This window comes from Nomascus leucogenys, chromosome X (genome assembly GCF_006542625.1).
Source record: "Nomascus leucogenys isolate Asia chromosome X, Asia_NLE_v1, whole genome shotgun sequence".
Taxonomy (NCBI): Eukaryota; Metazoa; Chordata; class Mammalia; order Primates; family Hylobatidae; genus Nomascus; species Nomascus leucogenys.
In genome coordinates, this window is record NC_044406.1 from 106,230,822 (window position 1) to 106,254,860 (window position 24,039).

At 46.9% G+C, this 24,039-nt stretch overlaps 1 protein-coding gene across 2 annotated transcripts in view; it reads left to right on the top strand.

The window, feature by feature from the left end:
- The window catches only part of AKAP14 (A-kinase anchoring protein 14), a 24,451-nt gene continuing 412 nt past the window's right edge, over positions 1 to 24,039 (top strand). The window contains exons 1-6 of one of the 2 annotated variants that reach the window (XM_003262265.3): positions 1 to 151; positions 319 to 431; positions 7,466 to 7,644; positions 7,740 to 7,831; positions 18,394 to 18,573; positions 23,662 to 23,714. In XM_003262265.3, the coding sequence (XP_003262313.1) occupies positions 7,476 to 7,644; positions 7,740 to 7,831; positions 18,394 to 18,573; positions 23,662 to 23,714 (494 nt within the window). In that variant the 5' untranslated portion in view covers positions 1 to 151; positions 319 to 431; positions 7,466 to 7,475. The remainder of the gene's footprint in view (positions 152 to 318; positions 432 to 7,465; positions 7,645 to 7,739; positions 7,832 to 18,393; positions 18,574 to 23,661; positions 23,715 to 24,039) is intronic. The other variant, XM_004092507.2, reaches the window with a different exon arrangement.

The window sequence follows — 24,039 nt, forward strand, 5'->3', positions numbered from 1 at the left end:
TTGTGAGGAGTAAATGACTTCAGACACTGAAGGCTTAACACAGTGACTGGCATATCATAGGGATGCCCAATACATACTAGCTGTGAGGCTTATCACCACTGTTCTTCCTGGCATGGCCCTGTAAGCTCATCTTCGGCTGAAGAGAAGCTAGGTATACCTACTACAGTTTGGTCCTATTATTGCGGTCAGAGAGTTGCTGTGATTGGCTCTCCCCTCCTTCCCTCACCCCCTCCCATCTTACCCTCTGTTATTAACATAAGCAGTCAGAAACATGTAGGCTATGCTTCCCATTGGTTGAAATTGTTGTTTCCTTGGCAGCACTCGCAAACATTCCATCTGGCAATCTGAGAGAAGCTACTGAGAGAATCCTGAGACATCCCCAGCCACCTACCACTGCTCCCGTTCCAAGCAAAGAGGATCTGCTCACTCCGGTACTGGGGATTCTCCGGGGTGGGGGAGTCCACAGAAAGGACTTGCAGTGGTTCTCCCTATTCATCACCCAGACCCCAAACGTTACCATTCCCCCCATCTCTTCCCACCCACCCTGCTTATCTGGACTCTGAGAAGGGGAGGAGAAGGGAGAGGGAGAGGGAGGGGAGGGGAGTGGAGGGGACGGGAGAGGAGGGGAGGGAAGGGAAGAAAAATAACTAGGAGATGCCAGTGGGAGGGAGGCTTAAGAATGGTGTGTGCCCACAGACGTGTGAGGGTAAAAACTGAGCTTCTTCCTGGGCACTGCTCCCCATCTTCCCTCTCCTGTTGGAGCACGGGCTCCCCAGGGAAAGTCTTAAGGAGGTCCTTCCATGCATAAAGCACACACCCCATGTGCTTCGTGTTGGAGGTCACAGATTTGACTTCTCATCAATTTATCAATAGGAAATTTGCTGAAAGCAAAGTTACTGAATGTCCAAGTTACCAAATGGGCAACTTTCTTTTCTTTTCTTTTTTTTTTTTTTGAGACAGAGTCTCGCTCTGTCGCCCAGGCTGGAGTGCAGCACGATCAAGGCTCACTGCAACCTCTGCCTCTGGTTTCAAGTGATTCTCCTGCCTCAGCCTCCCGAGTAGCTGGGACTACAGGCATGCACCACCATGCCTGGCTAATTTTTGTATTTTTAGTAGAGACGGGGTTTTGCCATGTTGGCCAGGCTAGTTTTGAACTCCTGACCTCAGGTAATCCTCCCACACTGGCCTTCCAAAGTGCTGGCATTACAGGTGTGAGCCACCGCACCTGGCCCCAAATGGAAAATTTTCTTTCTTTCTTTCCTTCTTTCTCTCTTTCTTTCCTTTTTTGAGGTGGAGTTGCACTCTGTTGCCCAGGCTGGAGTGCAGTGGTGAGATCTTGGCTCACTGCAAACTCTGCCTCCTGGGTTCACGCCATTCTCCTGCCTCAGCCTCCCAAGTAGCTAGGACTACAGGCACCCACCACCACGCCTGGCTAATTTTTTGTATTTTTAATAGAGACGGGGTTTCACTGTGTTAGCCAGGATGGTCTCGATCTCCTGACCTCGTGATCCGCCCGCCTTGGCCTCCCAAAGTGCTGGGATTACAGGTGTCAGCCACTGTGCCTAGCCATGCCCGGCTAATTTTTTGTATTTTTAGTAGAGACGGGGTTTCTCCATGTTGGTCAGGCTGGTCTCGAACTCCCGACCTCAGGTGATCCGCCTGCCTTGGCCTCCCAAAGTGCTGGGATTATAGGCGTGAGCCACTGTGCCCGGCCCAAATGGACAATTTTCTAAAGGATCAAGTTGATATATGGCTACCTCACCAAAGTCTACTGAAATTACCAATTTACCCAAAAACCTTTGTACAGTTGTCTTTAACTACAGAATTTAGAGCAGGTTGCTCTGGCCAAATTGGCATGGTCTAAGTAAGGGCTAGGGAGAGCCAGTTCTCTAGTGTTAAGGGCCTTTAGGCTTCTCACTGACCACCCTTTAGCCTCTGGCTGCTCTGGAGTGGGCAGCCTGGAAATGCTCTGTGTGCTCCGGCAGATGATCCTGTCTACCTCCAGCTGCAGCAACAAGGAACTGGGGCAGAGGCAAACTGGGCTTAAAAATGCTAACATCAGTCTGGGCAACATACTGAGACCTATAAAATAAATAGCCTGGTGTAGGCAGGACACAGTGGCTCATGCCTGTAATCCCAGCATTTTGGGAGGCCGAGGTGGGCAGATCACCCGAGGTCAGGGGTTCAAGACCAGCCTGGCCAACATGGTAAAACCCTGTCTCTATTAAAAATACAAAAATTAGCTGGGCATATTTTTGTATTTACAATACTTTTGTATTTTGCATTTACACACCTGTAATCCCAGCTACTCAGGAGGCTGAGAGAGGAGAATCGCTTGAACCCAGGAGGCAGAGGTTGCAGTGAGCCGAGATTGTGCCACCGCACTCCAGCCTGGGTGACAGAGTGAGACTCTGTCTCAAAAGAAAAAAAAAATAGCCAGCTGTGGTGGTATAGGCCTTTAGGCCCAACTACTCAGGAGGCTGAGGTGGGAGGATCACTGGAGCCCAGGAAGTTGAGGCTGCAGCTAGCTGTGATTGCACCACTGCACTCCAGCCCGGGTAACAGAACAAGACCTTATCTCAAGAGAAAAAAAAGGAAAAAAAAAGCTAAAATGAACAATGGCCAACATTATTTCAGGGATGTTCAAAGGCTGTCCCAGTCATTCTTGAACTGATGGCCATCGGAGCCAGGTTGCCTTTTGCAGTATCTACTACCCCCTGGGATCAATGATGATGTCAAGAAAGGAAACAGAGAGTTGCCCTTTGTCCGGGCGTGATGGCTCACACCTGTAATCCCAGCACTTTGGGAGTCCAAGGCAGGCGTATCACCTGAGGTCAGGAGTTCAAGACCAGCCTGGCCAACATGGTGAAACCCCTTGTCTACTAAAAATAACAAAAACTAGCCAGGCATGGTGGCAGACACCTGTAATCCCAGCTACTTGGGAGGCTGAGGCAGGAGAATCGCTTGAACCCGGGAGGCAGAGGTTGCAGTGAGCCGAGATTTCGCCATTGCACTCCGGCCTGGGCAACAAGAGTGAAAACTCCGTCTCGAAAAAAAAAAAAAAAAAAAAAAAAAGAGTTGCCTTTTGTGAAAGAGGCTCCCAGAGAGACAGTGGTCACTGGACTCTAGATGAAAATGTGAGAATAAGGCCAGGCGCGATGGCTCACACCTGTAATCCCAGCACTTTGGGAGACTGAGTCGGGTGACTCAGGAGGTCAGGAGTTCAAGACCAGCCTGGCCGAGATGGTGAAACCCCGTCTCTAGTAAAAATACAAAAATTAGCTGGGCGTGGTGGCAGGTGCCTGTAATCCCAGCTACTCGGGAGGCTGAGGCACAGAATGGCTTGAACCCGGGAGGCGGAGGTTGCAGTGAGCTGAGATCGCGCCACTGCCCTCCAGCCTGGGTGACAGAGCAAGACTCTGTCTCAAAAAAAAAAAAAAGTAAGAAAGAGAAAATGTGAGAATAGGGCCCTACCGCTCTTTCTGAATCTTGGAAAGAGAAGAGCAGCACAGTTGAGAGCACGGGCTGTGGAGCCAGACACTGTGGGTGTACAGCTCAGTTTCCTCATTTTCACATGGCAGCAACAGGCCCTCTGTCTGTGACTCAGGGTTCCTGTAGGAAACTGTTGGCATATTAAAATGAGGATAGCTGTAGAAGGGTTAAGTAAGGGAATATTTACAAAGGTGTGGCCAGAGTGCAGGGCAACAGAGGAAGGTGCAGCTCCCCGGGGCTAGTAACAGTGGGCCTAAAACGTTGAGGGGAGAGAATGCTTACCCTTACCACCCTGAGAAGCTGGGAGAGCACTGCCCTGAAAGACGCTGGGGACTTCATGCAGCCAGCCATCAGCCAACTCACAGGGGAAAAACCACCAGTGACATATATTTTGACTTCCTGATCTCCTTATTGTGTGGAACCCCCTAGAAGCCAGAGGGCACCATTTATGGGTGCAGTCAGGTTAGTTTTCCAGGGCAGGAAGCAGGAGGAGATGCAAGGACAGTGGATTTGGAAAGGCAAATGGAAGGTGCCCAGTGCACTCTTTCATAGGGCTGTGATGACAGTTAAATGAAACATAGCACATTAAACACCCCCAAATTGGGAGCTGTTATTTATAGAAAAATAGCTCCATTTGGAGAGAGATACCCACTTTCATGTAGCCCTTCCACCCAATGGAAGGATTGCTTGCAACATACTTATTTTTTATTTTTTGAGACAGCCTTGCTCTGTCACCAGGCTGGAGTGCAGTGACACGATCTCGGCTCACTGCAACCTCTGCCTCCCGGGTTCAAGCAATTCTCATGCCTCAGCCTCCTGAGTAGCTGGGATTACAGGCGCTGGCCACCATGCCAGGCCAACTTTTTTTTTGTTGTTTTTTTTGAGATGGAGTCTCGCTCTCATTGCCCAGGCTGGAGTGCAATGGCGTGATCTGGGCTCACCGCAACCTCCGCCTCCCGGATTCAAGCGATTCTCCTGCCTCAGCCTCCCGAGTAGCTGGGATTATAGGCACGTGCCACCACACCTGGCTAATTTTTGTATTTTTAGTAGAAACGGGGTTTTGCCTTGTTGGCCAGGCTGGTCTTGAACTACTGACCTCAGGTGATCCACCCGCCTCGGCCTCCCAAAGTGCTGGGATTACAGGCGTGAGCCACCAAACCTGGCCCAGGCCAATTTTTGTATTTTTAGTAGAGATGGCGTTTCTCCATGTTGGCCAGGCTGGTCTCAAACTCCTCACCTCAGGTGATCTACCTGCCTTGGCCTCCCAAATTGCTGGGATCACAGGCGTGTGCCACCGTGCCTGGCCATATTTTTTATTTTTTCTGAGACGGTCTCGCTTTGTCACCCAGACTGGAGTACAGTGGTGAGATCACGGCTCTCTGCAGCCTCGACCTCCCAGGCTCAAGTGATCCTCCCACATCAGCCTTGTGAGTAGAAAGCTGGGATTACAGGCACACATCACCATGCCTGCCTAATTTTTTAAACTTTTTTAGAGATGGGGCCTTGCTATGTTGTCCAGGCTGATCTCAATCTCCTGCACTTAAGCGATCCTCCCACTTTGGCCTCCCAAAGTGCTGGGATTACAGGCCTAAACCACTGCACCCGGCCGCCTGTAAGGAATTTAAAGTTGTGCTGGAAGTAAGCAATTTTTCATAAGCAAAGGGACTTAAACAGTAGCAAGAAAAGAAAGGATTTAAGACTCAAGGGAAAAGATGTAAAAAAAATTGAAAACGAGCAAAGACTTCTAGCTCTGTGATGGAGCCATGTTTACAGCCCTAGTAACACAAATTTTCACATTGTCGATACATGTTAAAGGCATCTGGAAGATTATAGCTATCATTTATGATAAAAATCTTACTAGAAAAGGAACAGACAAATGTTTTCTTGATGTGATACATCTCAAACCATAAACCAGCATCATATTAATGGTGTAACACCAGAAAGCAAGGCCAGGAAAGTCAGACACAATAGGAGGATGCTCATTATTTCCACTTTCATTTTACATTTTCCTGGAAGTATTAACCAAAGCTAATACTCATAAGAGATATATACTCCTGGAAAAAGATGATAAAAGTGATAGTTTATTGGAGATGATATAATTGTATACTGTACTGGGAAAACCCAAGAGAGAGAACTATGAAACCAATATTCCTCTGCTGTAATGCCTCTACTCATTTTAACACTATCTTTATAGGCCAGGTGTGGTGGCTCACACCTGTAATCCCAGCACTTTGGGAGGCCAAAGTGGGTGGATCACTGGAGGTCAGGAGTTCGAGACCAGCCTGGCCAACATGGTGAAACCCCGTCTCTACTAAAACTACAAAAAATTAGCCAGGCATGGTGGCACACGCCTGTAGTCCCAGCTACTCGGGAGGCTGAGACAGGAGAATCACTTGAACCCGGGAGGCGGACGTTGCAGTGAGCCAAGATTGTGCCATTGCACTCCAGCCTGGGTGACAGAACGAAACTTTGTCTCAAAAAAAAAAAAAAAAAAAAAAAAACCACTATCTTAGCCGGCGCACTGGTTCACACCTGTAATCCCAACACTTTGGGAGGCCGAGGCGGGTGGATCACCTGAGGTCAAGAGTTCAAGACCAGCCTGGCCAACATGGAGAAACCCCATCTCTACTGAAAACACAAAATTAGCCGGGAATGGTGGCGCATGCCTCCAATCCCAGCTACTCGAGAGGCTGAGGCAGGAGAATCACTTGAACCCAGATTCTCCCGGGAGGCAGAGGTTGTGGTGAGCCTAGATAGCACCATTGCTCTCCAGCCTGGACAACAAGAGCAAAACTCTGACTTAAACAAACAAACAAACAAACAAAAAACAAAACACTATCTTTATACTTTTTTTTTTTTTTTTGAGATGTAGTCTCCCTCTGTAGCCCAGGCTGGAGTGCAGTGGTGCGATCTCAGCTCACTGCAACCTCTGCCTCCTGGGTCCCAGTTCAAGCAATTCTCCTGCCTCAGCCTCCTGTGTAGCTGGGATTACAGGCATGAGCCACCACGCCCAGCTAATTTTTGTATTTTTAGTAGAGACGGGGTTTCACCATGTTGGCCAGAGTGGTCTTCAACTCCTGACCTCGTGATCTGCCCGCCTTGGGCTCCCAAAGTGCTGGGATTACAGGCGTGAGCCACCCCGCTGGGCCTTTATATTTCTTTTTAAAAGTTAAGACGGGTTGGGGAGTGGGGAGATCTCACTATGTTGCCCAGGCTGGTTTCAAACTCATGGCCTCAAACTATCCCCCTGCTGCAGCCTCCTGAATAGCCGAGATTACAGGCACATGCCACCACACCCACTTCATTTTAACATCATTTTAAAAGAGCCAGGTGCCCTCAGTTGCTCCTACCAGGGATTGGGTTTCTTATCAAAGATTCAACTTGGAATCAATATTGCTAGGCACTCCAAAGAAGTGCTACTATTTTTCTACTACATTTTGATTTAAGTTATTGTGGTGTTTTTTTGTTTTTTGTTTTGTTTTTGAGATGGAGTTTTGCTCTTGTTGCCCAGGCTGGAGTGCAATGGCACGATCTCGGCTCACTGCAACCTCCACCTCCCAGGTTCAAGCAATTCTCCTGCCTCAGCCTCCTGTGTAGCTGGGATTACAGGCACCTGCCACCATGCCCGACTAATTTTGTATTTTTAGTAGAGACGGGGTTTCACCATGTTGGTCAGGCTGGTCTTGAACTCCTGACCTCAGGTGATCCACCTGCCTCGGGCTCTCAAAGTGCTGGGATTACAGGCGTGAGCCACCTTATGGTTTTGAGAATGGGAAAATCCTTGGTTTTCAGGAAAAGTAGATATCAGCAGCCAGGCACAGGTCTGACTCCTACCCTTAAACCCCTAATCCTCTCCCTAGAGGCAATAACTGCTTCCTGTCTCTTGATTCTTCAAGAGATGATCTGTACTTATATGAGTGCGTTCACATGTGTGTACACACACAGGCACGCAGTAACTTCTTTTTTTCCCCAGGAAAAAGAAAATGGGTGAGACTCAAAATTCAACAAGCCAGAAAGCAATGGATGAGGGTAACAAAGCCGCAAGCCAAACAATGCCGAATACACAAGACAAGAACTACGAGGATGAATTCACTCAAGTAGCTCTAGCTCTGGTTCAGGATGTCATCAATTATGCTGTTAAGATTGTGGAAGGTAGTAATCCTGTTTGTTTGGATGCCTAAATAATTGTCTCATTATAAAGCACCACATTACCTGGCAACTAACGAATTCACACCTTTTTTTTGCAGAGGAGCGAAACCGTGTGAAAAACATCAAGTGGATGACTCACGGTGAATTCACTGTGGAAAAGGGTCGTAAACAAATTGACGAATATTTTTCGGTAAGTCAGGCCGGCCACTCCAGCACGGTACACCGGTGTGAAGAACAATAAGGAGACTCTCAGCACATCAAAAGTCTGAAGTCTGGAAAAACTAGGAGATGGCATCAAAGGGGGCTGACTAGAATAAGTAAACATCGTCTCCATCTCAGTTCCAAAATCAAGGTGGGATAGTCTTTGAAGGTGAAATACACAGTCACAATCATTTTCCCTGTGTCTGTATCATTCTAACCTTACATTTTCCTGGGAAAATCTGCTCTTCCTACTTAAGCAATTTGTCCATGCTGGTGCATTAAATGGGGGCCTAGTGGCCTAAGGAGGGAAATGCTCCTCCAAAACAGGAATTCTCCACCACCATTATTTTATTTTTTTTTTTAGAGACAGGGTCCCACTCTGTCACCGAGGCTGCAGTGCAGGGGCCCGATCCTAGCTCCCTGCAGCTTTGAACTCCTGGGCTCAAGCAATCTTCCCACCTCAGCCTTCCAAGTAGACAGGCGTGTGTCACCACACCTGGCTAATTTTTAATTTTTTTTTGTAGAGACAGGGTCTTGCTATGTTGCTCAGGCTGGCCTCGAACTCCTGGCCTCAAGGGATCCTCCTGCCTTGGCCTCCCAAAGTGCTGGGATTACAGGTGTGAGCCATTGCACCCAGCCTCCACCACCAACTTTAGAATGCTCCTGTTAACAGAGGGGATGCAGATGGATCAAAAGACTTTTTGATTTGGCTTTGGAATATATTGCCTGCATAGTAAGATGTACAATCCCATGAATTCCTTTGTTTTTCTGCCTGTGTCTGACTCTGACTTCTTCGTGTGGCAGCTTTGCTGAGAAGGCCCTGGATTACTTTGCGTAACTGGTGAGTGAATAAAGGAGAATGGCTTGGTCCAGGTGCAGTGGTTCATGTCTGTAATCCTAGCACTTTGGAAGACCAAAACAGGAGAATCAATCATTTGAGCCTAAGAGTTTGAGACAGCCTGGGCAACACAGTGGGACCCCATCTCTATAAAACTAAAAAATTAGGCCGGGCGTAGTGGCTCACGTCTGTAAGCCCAGCACTTTTGGAGGCCGACGTGGGCGGATCACAAGGTCAGGAGTTCGAGTCCAGCCTGGCCAATATGGTGAAACCCCGTCTCTATTAAAAATACAAAAATTAGCCAGGCATGGTGCTGGGCGCCTGTAATCCCAGCTACTCAGGAGGCTGAGGCAGAAGAATCACTTGAACCCAGGAGGCGGAGGTTGCAGTGAGCTGAGATTACACCACTGCACTCTCCATCCTGGGCGACAGAGCAAGACTCTGTCTCAAAAAAATAATAATAATAATTAGCCGGGCGTGGTGGTATGCACGTATAGTTCCAGCTACTCAGGAGGCTGAGGTGGGAGGATCACTTGAGCCCAGGAGGTCGAGGCTGCAGTAAGCTGTGATTGCGCCACTGCACTCAGCCTCGGTGACAGAGTGAGACCCTGTCTCAAAAGAGAAAATGGCTTGAAATCCTTCTCATTGTGCTTCTATGGAACAGAGACCAGTTGAAATTGGTGGAGGAGAACTCCCCTACCCCTGGGAAAAGTTCCAGCTGTCTCTGTTCCCCAGGCCAGCCCCTCAAAGCCTATAGCCCTCAGGGCAGTTTCCCAGGCCTTAGGAAGGCCTGGTCAGGTGTGAAGGAGGAAAAGTCAGGGATTTCTGGCTCCACGCCTTCTATGCTCCAGCGGACACCACTCACCGTTCTCATTAGGAGGGGTATCTCGAGCATAGTGAAGATGAATGGTGCAAGTTATTCTTGAGCCTCCCTGCTGTGGAGCACATCTCCATTTGGGGTTGGGCAAAGGCCCCTGCCTACTGCACTCAGGGTTCCTGAATCAAACTAGAATGGAACACATAGCAAGTAGGAAAAATTTCCCTTGCAAATCCCACTGGTCATTCTGAGTAAAAGGCAAAAGTAAGTCCTGACAGTGGTCTACAAGGCCCAATATGATCTGAGTTCCTTTTCCCCTCCCAACTTATGGTTCAGCTCCCATCACTCCTTCCCCCCTCTCACCTTCTTCCCTCGGCCACACTTGCCTCCTTGCTGTTCCTCGACTGCCAGGCATGTTCCCCTGTCAGGACCCCTGCTCTTGCTGTTCCCTCTGCCTGGAACCCTCTCCTCTAAGATATATACCCATGGCTCACTGCTTTACCTCCCTTCAGATCTTTGTTAAAAAATATCACCTGCTCATTGAGGCTTTTCTTGGCCACTTCATCTAAAATCACAACCCTCTCCACTTCTCTGATTCATTTTTCCCTTCGCACTTCTTTCTGCCTACTACAGTCTATTTACTTGTCCTACTGCCTGTCTTCCACCACCAGACTATATGGTCAATGAGGGCAGATTTCTCTTGACTGCTCTGTTCCCAGCCCCTAGCAATGTCAGGTACACAGATGCTCAATAACTCTGTGTTGAATACATGAGCAGATTTATTATTGCATTACCATATTTCTTCACAGATGAAGAGCCAGGTCAAAGGATTTGTCTTACCTATTTCGTAGGGCTGTTGTGAGGATACAGACAATTAAAAAGTAAATGACTGAAAAGCTAAATATGTTATATTAACTCATGATGTAAAATCGCCCTGTTCCCAGCCCCACTAATGCAACATGCCTGGCATTTCTTTCTTTTTTTTTTTTTTTTTTTTTTTTGAGACGGAGTCTCACTCTGTCACCCAGGCTGGAGTGCAGTGGCACAATCTTGGCTCACTGCACCGTCTGCCTCCTACGTTCAAGTGATTCTCCTATCTCAGCCTCCCGAGTAGCTGGGACTACAGGCGTGTGCCACCGTGCTGGCTAATATTTTGTATTTTTAGTAGAGACAGGGTTTCACTATGTTAGCCAGGATGGTCTCAATCTTCTGACCTCGTGATCCGCCCGCCTCGGCCTCCCAAAGTGCTGGGATTACAAGCGTGAGCCACTGTGTCTGGCCTGATATATTCTTTTTAAAAAATATTTATTTATTTATTTATTTATTTATTTATTTATTTATTTATTGAGACAGAGTCTTGCTCTGTCACCCAAGCTGGAGTGCAGTGGCATAATCTCGGCTCACTGCAGCCTCAAACTCCTGGGCTCAAGTGATCCTCCTGCCTCAGCCTCCTGAGTAGCTAGGACTATGGGTACACAGCACCATGGCCAAGTAAATTTTTTATTTTTTTGTAGAGATGAGGTCTCACTTTGTTGCTCAGGCTGGTCTTGATCTCCTGGCCTCAAGTGGTCCTCCTGCTTCGGCCTCCTAAAGTGCTGGGATTACTGCCAGCCACTGGCAGTGACCACTGCACCCGGTGTGAGCCACTGCACCCAGCCAGTTCTATCTGATATATTCTTTCCACCACAGTAGGAAAAGTACTTTTTTTTCTTATTTGTTTTTTCTCACCAGCTTCTACTGACCCAGGAAAAGTACTCTTGGATGACAAAAATAATGCAGACTTTTATTATCATTTAAAAATACAAATTCAAATGATTTTAAGGTACTACAAAGTGAATACGAATAATTAAACCTGCTATCAGAAGGCTGATACAGGCTGGGCGCGGTGGCTCACGCCTGTAATCCCAGCACTTTGGGAGGCCGAGGCGGGCGGATCACTTGAGGTCTGGAGTTTGAGAACAGCCTGGTCAACATGGTGAAACCCTGTCTCTACAAAAATACAAAAAAATTAATTGGGTGTGGTGGTGTGTGCCTGTAATCCCAGCTGCTTGGGAGGATCACTTGAACCTGGGAGGCGGAGGTTGCAGTGAGCTGAGATCGCGCCACTGCGCTCTAGCCTGGGCAACAGAGTGAGACTCTGTCAAAAAAAAAAAAAAAAAAAAAAAAGAAGAAGAAGGATGGTATAGGATGGTATAGTTGTGGGGAGGGAACACTTACACATTGCCAATGGCAAAGTTGGTTCATTCTCTTCAGGAACACAGTCTGGCAACAGGAATATACAAATGGGTTCCTTATAAAAGAAAAATCAGAGAATGCCCATCACCTCACACAGTTAAAATTACTTTTATAATAAAAAAAGACATCACTATAAAAAATGCCCAGTGAGCAAAAAGATACAAATTAGAAAATGAAATTACCCATAATACCCATTTCTATTACCCCAAAGGTCACTTACCATGGATAACAGTTTTGTGCATATACTGTTTTTTTATTGTTTTTTTGCCTTGTGCATATACTTCTATGTGTCTGTTGATTTTGAGTGTCCAGTAGTATGTAGCTGGCTAAGCCATCCATGATCAAGTAGTACAGTGAGATACTGTTTCCTGGAAGTGAGTATATGAAGCAGTATTATGTAAAAATCACAAAACACACTCACTGCTGCTACATAAAAGTCTGCTGCCTGCACATGGATAAAAATGGGAGGAGATTCGGCTGATGAAAAGTTAAATTTAATGTCATGTGTAAGGCTGCCTTCATTCACAAAAGGGGGGAAAAATCCACTAAGAACCAAGCTGAGAAGGAGAAACTCTTAGAACTGAGGCTTCTAGTGGGGTGGAGAAAGCACTGAGCGGGCTGCTCAGGAGTCCTGGGTACCAGTCCCAGTTTATTGTGTTAGACTGTCCCTACCTACTTCTAGGCCCTGGTGTCCTCATCTGCAAAATGAAGGGCTGCATTAGATTATCTCTAGCGACCAATTCAATGTTACAAAGTCTGTGATTGTGTGACAGATTAAACGTTAGGGCTAGAAAAGTATATTGAGTAATATAGAACAGTTGAAGGCCGGGCGCGGTGGCTCATGCTTGTAATCCCAGCACTTTGGGAGGCCGAGGCGGGCGGATCACGAGGTCAGGAGATCGAGACCATGGTGAAACCCCGTCTCTACTAAAAATACAAAAAATTAGCCGGGCATAGTGGCAGGCGCCTGTAGTCCCAGCTACTCGGGAGGCTGAGGCAGGAGAATGGCGTGAACCCGGGAGGCGGAGCTTGCAGTGAGCCGAGATTACGCCACTGCACTCCAGCCTGGGCGACACAGCGAGACTCTGTCTCAAAAAAAAAAAAAAAAAAAAAAAAAAAAAAAAATATATATATATATATATATATATATATAGAACAGTTGAAAAAAAAGGCATGCTCTGGCTGGGTGCGGTGGCTCATGCCTGTAATTCCAACACTTTGGAAGGCCGAGGCAGGTGGATCATCTGCGGTCAGGAGTTTGAGACCAGCCTGGCCAACATGGTGAAACTCCATCTCTACTACATGTGCTGCCGAAGCGAGCACAGAAACTCCGTCTCTACTAAAAATACAAAAATTAGCCAAATGTGGTGGTGCACACCTGTAATCCCAGCTACTCGGGAGGCTGAGGCAGAAGAATCACTTGAACCCAGGAGGCGGAGGTTGCAGTGAGCCGAGATAACACCGCTGTACTCAAGCCTGGGTGACAGAGCGAGACTTCATCTCAAAAACACACACACACACAAAAAAGGCATGCTCCAATGAGCCATAAGGGGTTGACTGTTGGGCCCCTTCATTAAAAGGAGTAATGACTTTGGGGCCAGGCGTGGTGGCTCATGCCTATAATCCCAGCACTTTGGGAGGCCGAGGCATGCGGATTACCTGAGGTCAGGAGTTCAAGACCAGCCTGGATCTCTGCTAAAAATACAAAAATTAGCTGGGCATGGTGGTGAGCACCTGTAATCCCAGCTACTCAGGAGGCTGAGGAAGGAGAATCGCTTGAACTCAGGAGGCGGAGGTTGCAATGTGCCGAGATCACGTCACTGCACTCCAGCCTGGAAGACAGAGAGAGACTCTGTCTCGAAAAAAAGAAAGGAAGGAATAATGACTTTGGGAGGCCGAAGCCAGTGGATCACTTGAGCCCAGGAGTTTGAGACCAGCCTCGGCAATATAGGGAGACCCTCATCTCTACAAAAAATACAAAAATTAGCCAGGTGTGGTGGTGCATGCCTGTATATAGTCTCAGCTACTTGGGAGGCTGAGGCGGGAGGATCACTTAAGCCTGGGGAGGTTGAGGCTCCAATGAGACATGATCGTGCCACTGCACTCCAGCCTAGGTGACAGAGTAAGACCCTGTCTCAGAAAAAAGGAATAATGATACATGAAAGAATACACAGCTCCTGATCTCAAGGAATCTCGAGTCCAGTGCTCCTCTCTGGACTGAAACAGCCAATTGGGTACAAGTGTGAAATAAGCTGAGGCAAAAGGCCAGCCTACATTTTTTTTAAAGGAGGGCCTGAAATCTTTTTGATGTCTCCTGTACTCCCTCTCCACATTACTGGGATTTGTTAGACTCTCCCAATTCCTTCCTTCTGTGAACCTTCATCTTAATTCAGGCTCTTCTTTGATTCAGAAGCTTCTGGTGCCCCGAGAGCCAGCCCAAGGAGGTTCAGTTGAATTGAATTTGTTGAATACCTGTGAAATCCAAGGCCCTGTGCCAGGAATCAGGGATGCATTTTGACTTCTGTGGGCCCTAGGCACTCTTCCCTTTGTAGGCCCCTTTCTCCTTCAAAATACGAAAAAATTCAAGACAGCACTGGTATAAAGATGAATATAATCATGACCCTAAAATTCATATATTCTTCTTTTTTTTGAGACAGAGTTTTGCTCTTGTTGCATAGGCTGGTGTGCAATGGCACAATCTCATCTCAGCACAATCTCCGCCTCCCAGGTTCAAACGATTCTCCCGCCTCAGCCTCCTGAGTAGCTGGGATTACAGGCATGCGCCACCACGCTGGGCTAATTTTGTATTTTTAATAGAGACTGGGTTTCTCGATGTTGGTCAGGCTGGTCTCGAACTCCTCACCTCAGGTGATCCGCCCTCCTCGGCCTCCCAAAGTGCTGGGATTACAGGCATGAGCCACTGTGCCCGGCCTTTTTCTTCTAATATTAAAAGAAATGAACACATTTTTTTTTGTGGGCCCTAGGTATTGAGCTTACTATGCCTTACAGATAAGTCAGCCCTGTTAGAAATGTTTTAATATTGGCCAGGCACGGTGGCTCATGCCTGTAATCCCAGCACTTTGGGAGGCCGAGGCGAGCAGATCACTTGAGGTCAGGAGTTCAAGATCAGCCTGACCAACATGGTGAAACCCTGTCCCTACTAAAAATACAAAAATTAGCCACGTGTGGTGGTGGGCGCCTGTAATCCCAGCTACTCAGGGAAGCTGAGGTGGGAGAATTGTTTGAACTTGGAAGGCGAAGGTTGCAGTGAACTGAGATGGTGCCATTGCAGTCCAGCCTCGGTGACTGAGCGAGACTCTTTTTCAAAAAAAAAAAAAGAAAAAAAGAAAAGAAATTTTTTAATATGGAGACTACAATGCAGACAGTTCCTTATGGCTGTACTATGCGGGGAGTTCCCAAGTGCCATAAGACAGGCAGAAAACAAGTTCCACCAGTGTTCAAAGGGAAAGGGTGTGAAGTCACATCTGGTTGGAAGAGGGATCAGAAAGACTTCTTGGAGGTGGTAGTTTTAAGGAAAACAGAATTTATCAAGTAGGTGATAGAAGCTTCTCAAGAAATGACAACAGCCGGATCAAAAGCATGGTGTAAACATGGGGAATAGTGCTAATTATAGTTTGATGGGAATATGAGCATTTTGTTGAGAAAAGTGTGACATGAAACTTTTTTTTTTTTTTGACACAAGGAGTTGCCCAGCCTGGAGTGGCACCATCATAGCTCACTGCAGTCTTAAATTCCTGGGCTCAAGCGATCCTCCTGCCTCAGCCTCCCAAAGTGCTGGGATTACACCACGCCTGGCCATTGTGGGAGGTCTTAAATGACACAGTGAAACATTTTCATTTTGTTTGGCAGGCAATGGGGAGCTACTGGAGGTTGCTTTTTTTTTTTTTTTTTGGTGTGTGTGAGATGGAGTTTCGCTCTTGTCGCCGAGGCTGAAGTGCAATGGCTCGATCTCAGCTCACTGCAACCTCCGCCTCCTGGGTTCGAGGGATTCTCATGCCTCAGCCTCTCAAGTAGCTGGGATTACAGGCGCCCACCACCACGCCCGGCTCATTTGTGCATTTTCAGTAGAGACGGGGTTTCACCATGTTGGCCAAGCTGGTCTCGAACTCCTGACCTTAGGTGATCTGCCCGCCTCAGCCTCCCAAAGTGCTGGGATTACAGGCGTGAGCCACCAAGCTTGCGCCCGGCGCACGGGAGGTTTTTGAGCCGAGCAGCTATGACCGAAGCTGTGCTTTAGGAAAATAACTCTGGCTTCATTGTGGGTGGGGGATTGGAGAAGTGAGGTTGAGGACAATGGAGTCTAGATAGGTTATTGCCTAAGTCCAGGTGAGAAACACTGAGAGCTGAAGTAGAGCAGTGGCAGTGGGACTGGAGAAGAATGGATAGATTTGAGACACATTTCAGGTAGAATAGATATGATTGAAGGTTAATAAAAAATGGATGAATTGGAAGGAAGGAAGGAAGGAAGGAAAGAACTGAATGAATGCTACTTTTTTTTTGAGATGGAATTTCACTCTTGTAGCCCAGTCTGGAGTGCAATGGCATGATCTTGGCTCACTGCAACCTCCTGACTTCAAGTGATCCGCTCACCTCGGCCTCCCAAAGTGCTGACATTACAGGCGTGAGCCACCGTGCCCAGCCTAAATGCTACTTTCAATAATGTAGTTAACCTTAGTTGTGTACAGTTGGCTCTCCATATCTGCAGGCGAATACGTTTTCAGACCCTCCATGCATATCAAAATCCACATGCGCTCAAGTCCCTTAGTCGTCCCCCCACCCATGGATTTAACCAACTGTGGATTGAAAAGTTTGGCCCTATGTATTAGAATCCACAGCGGCGGGACTGTATTCCCATCTCAACTCCAAGAATAGGCCCAGACAAAGGAGACGTTCCAAGGAAGATTTTGCTTCTCAACTCTCATCACTACGAAGATTTGTGCCTTGAAAGGGGGAAGTGCCCGGGAGTGGTGGCTCACGTCTGTAATCCCAGCACTCTGGTAGGCTGAGGCAGGCGGATTGCTCGAGCCCAGGAGTTCAAGGCCAGCCTGGACAACATAGCAAGACCTGGTCTCTAAAATAAATAAATAAATAAATAAATAAATAAATAAATAAATAAAATAAAATTTTAAAAAGAAAAGGGGGAAGCTTCTCCAAGGGTGCAAACAAGGAATCCCTCCTTTCTGTAGGATGTGGATTATTCTATTGCCTCCCTGAACTTATTTTATATACCATCTATGGCTACAATTAAGTGAGCTGGATTTTCACAAATGGCTAAAGCCAGCCTCATTACTTTCCAGTCACACATTTAGGTCTCCTGGGGTGAGCAGAACAAGTGTTCTAATCACTTTCTAATTATTTTCCAACGAATTGAACCTGCCTCCTGTGAGGGGGTCTGAAGCAACATCTGTGTGTATATACACTTAGACATTGAAGGGTGTGTCCTTGCTGGGCGTGGTGGCTCACGCCTGTAATCCCAGCACTTTGGGAGGCCAAGGCAGGTGGAACACTTGAGCTCAGGAGTTTGAGATCAGCCTGGGCAACATGGCGAAACCCCATCTCTACCAAAAATACAAAAATTAGCTGGGCATGGTGGCGCATGCCTATAATCCCAGCTACTCGGGAGGCTGAGGCAGGAGAATCGCTTGAACCCAGGAGGCAGAGGTTGCAATGAGCCAAGATCACGCCACTGCACTCCAGCCTGGGTGAAGAAGTGAGGCTCTGTCTCAATCAATCAATCAATCAATCAATCAATCAATGTGTGTCCCTACAGTCCGAGGCTCAATCTCAACTGATGTTTGCATTCTTCACTTGTTTCATTTCAGCTTAACCTTTTCTCTCCTCTACCCATGGTGATAATTGGGAGCTGACCCTAGTTTGACCCCAATAAAAAATATTAGGAGTGGCCCGGTGCGGTGGCTCACACCTGTATTCCCAGCACTTTGGGAGGCCAAGGCGGGTAAATCGCTTGAGGTCAGGAGTTCGAAACCAGCCTGACCAACATGGTGAAACCCCGTCTCTACTAAAAATACAAAAAGAATTAGCCGGGCTTGGTGGCATACGCCTGTAATCCCAGCTACTTGGGAGGCTGAGGCAGGATCGCTTGAATCTGGGAGGCACAGGTTGCAATGAGCCGAGATCATGCCACTGAACTCCAGCCTGGGCAACAGGGAGAGACTCCATCTCAAAAAAAAAAAAAAAAATTAGGAGCGGACTCCAGAACAGAGCTCTAACCCTGACTGTTACATGCCACACTTATCCTTTATTTTTATTCGTTTTTTTAGGGATAGGGTCTTGCTCTGTCACCCAGGCTGGAGTGTAGTGGTGCGATCACAGCTCACTGCAGCCTCAAACTCCTGGACTCGGGCAATCCTATTGCCTCAGCCTCCCCAGTAGCTGGGATTACAGGTGCGTGCCACCATGCCTGGCTAGTTTTTAAATTTGTTTTGTAGAGATAGGGTCTTGCTACATTGCCCAGGCTGGTCTGGAACTCCTGGGCTCAAGTAATCCTCGTGCCTCGGCCTTCCAAAGTGCTGGGATTACAGGCATGAGCCACTGCACCCAGCCATGCTGCATTTATCTACAGGACTTGAACAGAAGGCTTTTCTTTTTCTGTGTGCTTTTTCTTTTTTCTATGAAACAGAAGTGTGTTTCTAAAACATGCTGGGGACATCACGTAGAGTTTATAGAGAGGAAAGACTTAATTCACAGCTTCCTCTACATCTACTATGTACACCAGAGTATCCCAACTGCTCAGCTACCCGTATCACGAATCTCTGCTGGTACCTACTTCACCATGAAGGTCTCCAAAACCAAACCGCCGGTAAGTTCTTCTTTTTCTCCTTTCAGTGAGGCTTCAGTGAGAATGGAGAATTCTCTTGTCAAGGTCATCAATAACCCCATTTTTGCAAAATTTAATAGTCATACTTCTGTCCTCATCTTACTGGACTATGCACAGCACTTGCCAAAACTCATCACTCCCCGCTCCATGAAACTTTCCATTTGGCTTCTAGAACAACATACTTTCCTGATTTTCCTCCTGCCTCACTGACCATTCCTTCACAGTCCGTCTCTACTTGTAGTTTCCCTGCCTCATACCAACCTCTTCATGTTGGAATGTCCTGAAACTCAGGCCTTGGACCTCTTCTCTATACTCAGTTCTGTGGTTATCTCATCCAGTCTCATAGCTTTAAATGCCACCTAGAGCTTATGATCCTCAAATTTGTATCTCTAGCACAGACACCACGTGGATGTTTAATAAACATCTAATTTATTGTATGTAAAACTGAACTTCTGATTTTCCCTTCCAAGCCTATCTACTTGCAGTCTTCATCTTAGTTAATAGCCAAAATCCTTGGTGTCATCCTTGACTCTTCTCTCATATCCCTCATCTAATCCATTAGGAAATCCTATTGGCTCTACTTTCAAAAATGTATCCAGAATCCAACAAATTTTTTTTTTTTTGGAGACAGAGTTTCACTCTTATTGCCCAGGCTGGAGTGCAGTGGCATGATCTTGGCTCACTGCAACCTCCACCTCCTGGGTTCAAGTGATTCTCCTGTCTCAACCTCCCAAGTAGCCGGGATTACAGTAGTGCGCCATCATGCCTGGCTAGTTTTTGTATTTTTAGTAGAGACGGGGTTTCACCATGTTGGCCAGGCTGGTCTCGAACTCCTGATCTCAAGTGATCCACCCGCCTCGGCCTCCCAAAGTGCTGGGATTACAGGCATGAGCCACCGCGCCTGGCCCCCCCAACAATTTCTTACTACTCCACTTCTATCATCCTGGTCCAAGACACCATCCTCTCTCACCAAGATTATGTCAATAGCCTCCTAATCAGTCTCTCTGCTTCCACCCTTGCCCTCATCATGTCTCTTTTCAATGTTGCAGGCAGCCTGAGTGAGTCTTGTGAAACAAATTTTTCTTTTTCTTTTTTTTTAAGAGATGGTGTCTTGCTTTGTTACTCAGGCTGGTCTTGAACTCCTGGCCTCAGGCTATCCTCCTGCCTCAGCCTCTCAAAGTGCTAGACTTACAGGTGTGAACCACCATGACCAGCTGTAAAACAAATTCGTCACTTTTGTGTTTCAAATTTTCCAAAAGTGCTTCTCAAACTTATTTTTTTCTTTTTTAAGACAGAGTCACTCTGTCATCCAGGTTGGAGTAGAGTGGTACAATCAGAGCTCACTGAAGCCTTGACATCCCAGGCTCAAGTGATCCTCCCACATCAGCCTTCCTTATAGCTGGGACTACAGGTGCACACCACCATGCCCAGCAAACTTTGTGCTGGGATTACAGGTGTGAGCCACCACACCCGGCTGTAAAACAAATTTCCGTCACTCCTCTGTTTTATCTATGTCTGTCTGCCTGTCTGTCTGTCTATCATCCATCTATCTATCTATCGATCTATCTATCTATCTATCTATCTATCTATATCTATCTATCTATCTATATCTATCATCTCTCTATCTATCTATCTATCTACTTACTGAGACAGGGTCTCACTTTGTCACCCTGGCTGGCGGGCAGTGGCATGATGAGGGCTCACTGCAGCCTCTACTTCCTGGGCTCAAGCCATCCTCCTGCCTCAGCCCCCCAAGTAGCTGGGAATACAGGCATGCACCACCACACCTGGCTTTTTTTTTTTTTTTTTTTTTTTTGAGTTTTCGTAGAGACAAGGTCTTGCTATGTTGCACAGGCTGGTCTTGAACTCCTGAGCTCAAGTGATCCACCTGGCTTAGCCTCCCAAAGTGCTGGGATTACAGGCGTGAGCCACTGCGCCTGGCCCATTCCTCTGTTTAAAACTTTCCAAGGGCAGGCGCGGTGGCTCATGCTTGTAATCCCAGCACTTTGGGAGGCTGACGCAGGCGGATCATGAGGTCAGGAGTTCGAGACCAGCCCGAACAACATGGTGAAACCCCATCTCTGCTAAAAATACAAAAATTAGCCCGGCATGGTGGCGCATGCCTGTAATCCCAGCTACTCAGGAGGCTGAGGCAGCAGAATTGCTTGAACCCAAAAGGCGGAGGTCGCGGTGAGCCAAGATTGTGCCACTGCACTCCAGCCTGGGTGACAGAGCGAGACACCGTCTCCAAAAAAAAAAATAAAAAATAAAAATAAAAAATACATAAATAAACTTTCCAAAAGTGCTTCTCAAAATTCAAAGTGCTGGCAGGGCATGGTAGCTCATGCCTGTAATCCCAGCACTTTGGGAGGCCGAGGTGGACAGATCACCTGAGGTCAGGAGTTCAAGACCAGCCTGGCTAACATGGTGAAACCCCGTTTCTACTAAAAATACAAAAATTAGGCCGGGCGCAGTGGCTCACGCCTGTAATCCCAGCGCTTTGGGAGGCCAAGGTGGGCAGATCACCTGAGGTCGGGAGTTCCAGACCAGCCTGACCAACACAGAGAAACCCCGTCACTACTAAAATTACAAAATTAGCCAGGCGTGGTGGCTCGTGCCTGTAATCCCAGTAACTCAGGAGGCTGAGGCAGGAGAATTGCTTGAACCCAGGAGGTGGAGGTCGCGGTGAGCCGAGATCACACCATTGCACTCTAGCCTGGGTACCAAGAGTGAAACATCATTTCAAAAAAAAAAAAAAAGAAAAACACAAAAATATAGCTGGGTCTGGTGGCTCATGCCTATAGTCCCAGCTACTTGGGAGGTTGAGGCAGGAGAATGGCTTGAACCCAGGAGGTGGAGGTTGCAGTGACTGAGATGGTGCCATTTCACTCCAGCCTGGGTGACAGAGTGAGACTCCGTCGCAAAAAAAAAAAACAAAAAAACAAAAAAGAAAGAAAGAAAGAAAGAAATTTAAAGTTTGTACAAATTACTTAGGGATCTTGTTAAAATGAAGATTCTGATTCAGCAGCTCTGGGGTAGGGATTGAGATTCTGCATGACTAACAAGCTCGCAGGCCATGCTGAGGCTGCAGGCCTAGAGACCAGCTTTCAGTAGTAAGGGCCTACAAGGCCTTGTGTGATCTGGTCCCATATTACTTGTGCTTTCCCACTACTCCTTCCCTCTCACTGTGCTCTGGCCATTCTGATCTTGCTTCTCCTCAAGTAAGTCAGGTATAGTCCTGCCTCAGGGCCTTTGCACTTGCTGTTTCTTTTAACTAGAACACTCTCCCCTAGGTATGTGAATTGCCTGCTCCCTCACCTCCTTTTTCACTCACTTTCCTGTGCTTTTTCTCCATAGCACTTACCACCTTTTCATATTCTATATAATTTTTTTTTGTTTTTGTTTTTAGATGGAGTCTTGTTCTGTCTCCTAGGCTGGAGTGCAGTGGCACGATCTCGGCTCACTGCAACCTCTGCTTCCTGGGTTTGAGTGATTCTCCTGCCTCAGCCTCCTGGGTAGCTGGGACTACAGGCACATGCCACCACACCCAGCTAATTTGTGTATTTTTAGTAGAGATGGGCTATCACCATGTTGGCCAGGCTGGTCTCGAACTCCTGACCTCAGGTGATCCACCTGCCTCGGCCTACCAAAGTGCTGGGATTATAGGCATGAGCCACCACACCCAGCCCTGTAATTGTTTTATTGTTGTCTATTCTCTCCATCAGAATGTAAGCTCCATGAAGGCTGGGATTTTTGTCTTCCCGTAAAACAAGGCCTGGCAAATAGTAGGCACTCAATAAATACTTGAAGGAATGATTGCTGGTATCCACGAGGTAGACCATGATTAAGAAATATGTTAACTTGATAGCTGGTGTGAAAAGACCAAAAATAACATCCATGAATCTAGGGGAAGGGTCATCAGAGGAGCAGGGCTGGTACCAAGCATAGTGCCTGAAACATAACAGACATAAACATTTTATTTCCTCTTTGCCTTCCCATCCTTTCCCAAAAGTTATTTGCACCTTGGCCTGATGTTAAGGTTTTGTATATGACCACACAGTCAGTGAGCCATCTATGTCCTATATTCATCCTATCCTAGTACAAATGTGCCTATTCAGAGCGTTTGGAACCTGCAGTAATCTAAAGAGGTGCAATATGCAGAGATCTTACTTCTGGTCATATATCCCTCTACCAGCTGTCTTGCTAATTGGCCAGGTCAGAGGTCAGGAAGTGAGATTGGTAGGGGGGAACAAGACTACACCAGAGACCACACAGAGAGAGGTCTTGGGAGAATGGCTCTTGCTCAAAATTCCAAGTATAATTTTGGAGGCGAGGATGGGAGGGACTACTGAGACAGTATTACAACCTACATGTTTATGCTGCTTTAAAAATGTTTCACACCTTTTCATCTATATTAATTCATTCTCATGCCATTCCTAAGAGGTAGAGATTGTCAGTTGAGTAAAGTGGAGCATGTAAAGAAGGTTAATGACTTACACTCCTATTGGTGAGGAGCACAAGCCTGTCCCAACTTATTTCCAATTTTGTAAAGATTCTTAAGGTATTTGTTTGTTGTCAAAAAGATATTTTGGGGAACAGAGGTTTAAAGTGACAAAAAACTATCACCTATAGATTCCCAATTCATAAACAAGATGAATTCTAGAAATTCAAGAGTATGCATACGGGCAAGTGTAGGGAAGTAAGGAATTAAGAGTTTGTATGATTGGGCTGGGCATGGTGGCTCACGCCTGTAATCCCAGCACTTTGGGAAGCCGAGGTGGGTGGATCACCTGAGGTCAGGAATTCGAGACCAGCCTGGGCAACAAGGTAAAACTCCGTCTCTACTAAAAATAAAAAAAATAGCTGGGTGTGGTGGCGGGCATCTATGATCCCAGCTACTCGGGAGGCTGAGGCAGGAGAATCACTTGAACCCAGGAGGCGGAGGTTGCAGTGAGCTGAGATTGCACCACTGCACTTACACCTGGGAGACAGAGCAAGACTCCATCTTGAAAAAAACAAAAAGAGTTGGTATGACTGGCCTGGGCTAACAGTTGTCCTTCTCTTTTTTAGGATGCACCCATTGTTGTTTCTTATGTAGGTGAACACCAAGCATTAGTTCACAGGTAATGAACATTTGGAGGTTTGTTTTAAAAGGGTGGGAGAAAGGTCATCACACTCCAGGAATCCAGCAGTTGCACAACAGATAGTTCATGTAATGGTCACTTTTCTTCTTTGGACAACGAAGAATGGGCTGAAATTGTTCTAGAAAATTATTTTTCTTAGTGTCTGGTTTTTCATTCATTGTAAGCTTGAGGATTAGTTGCTGGAGTGGGGTGGAGGCAAAGTGGGTAATGTCTATCGTTTCTATGGAAAACTTCAATATCACATAAAATTAACTCATGTATAATAATCCCTTTTATAGCAGCTCTCTTAAAGTATCTTTACATA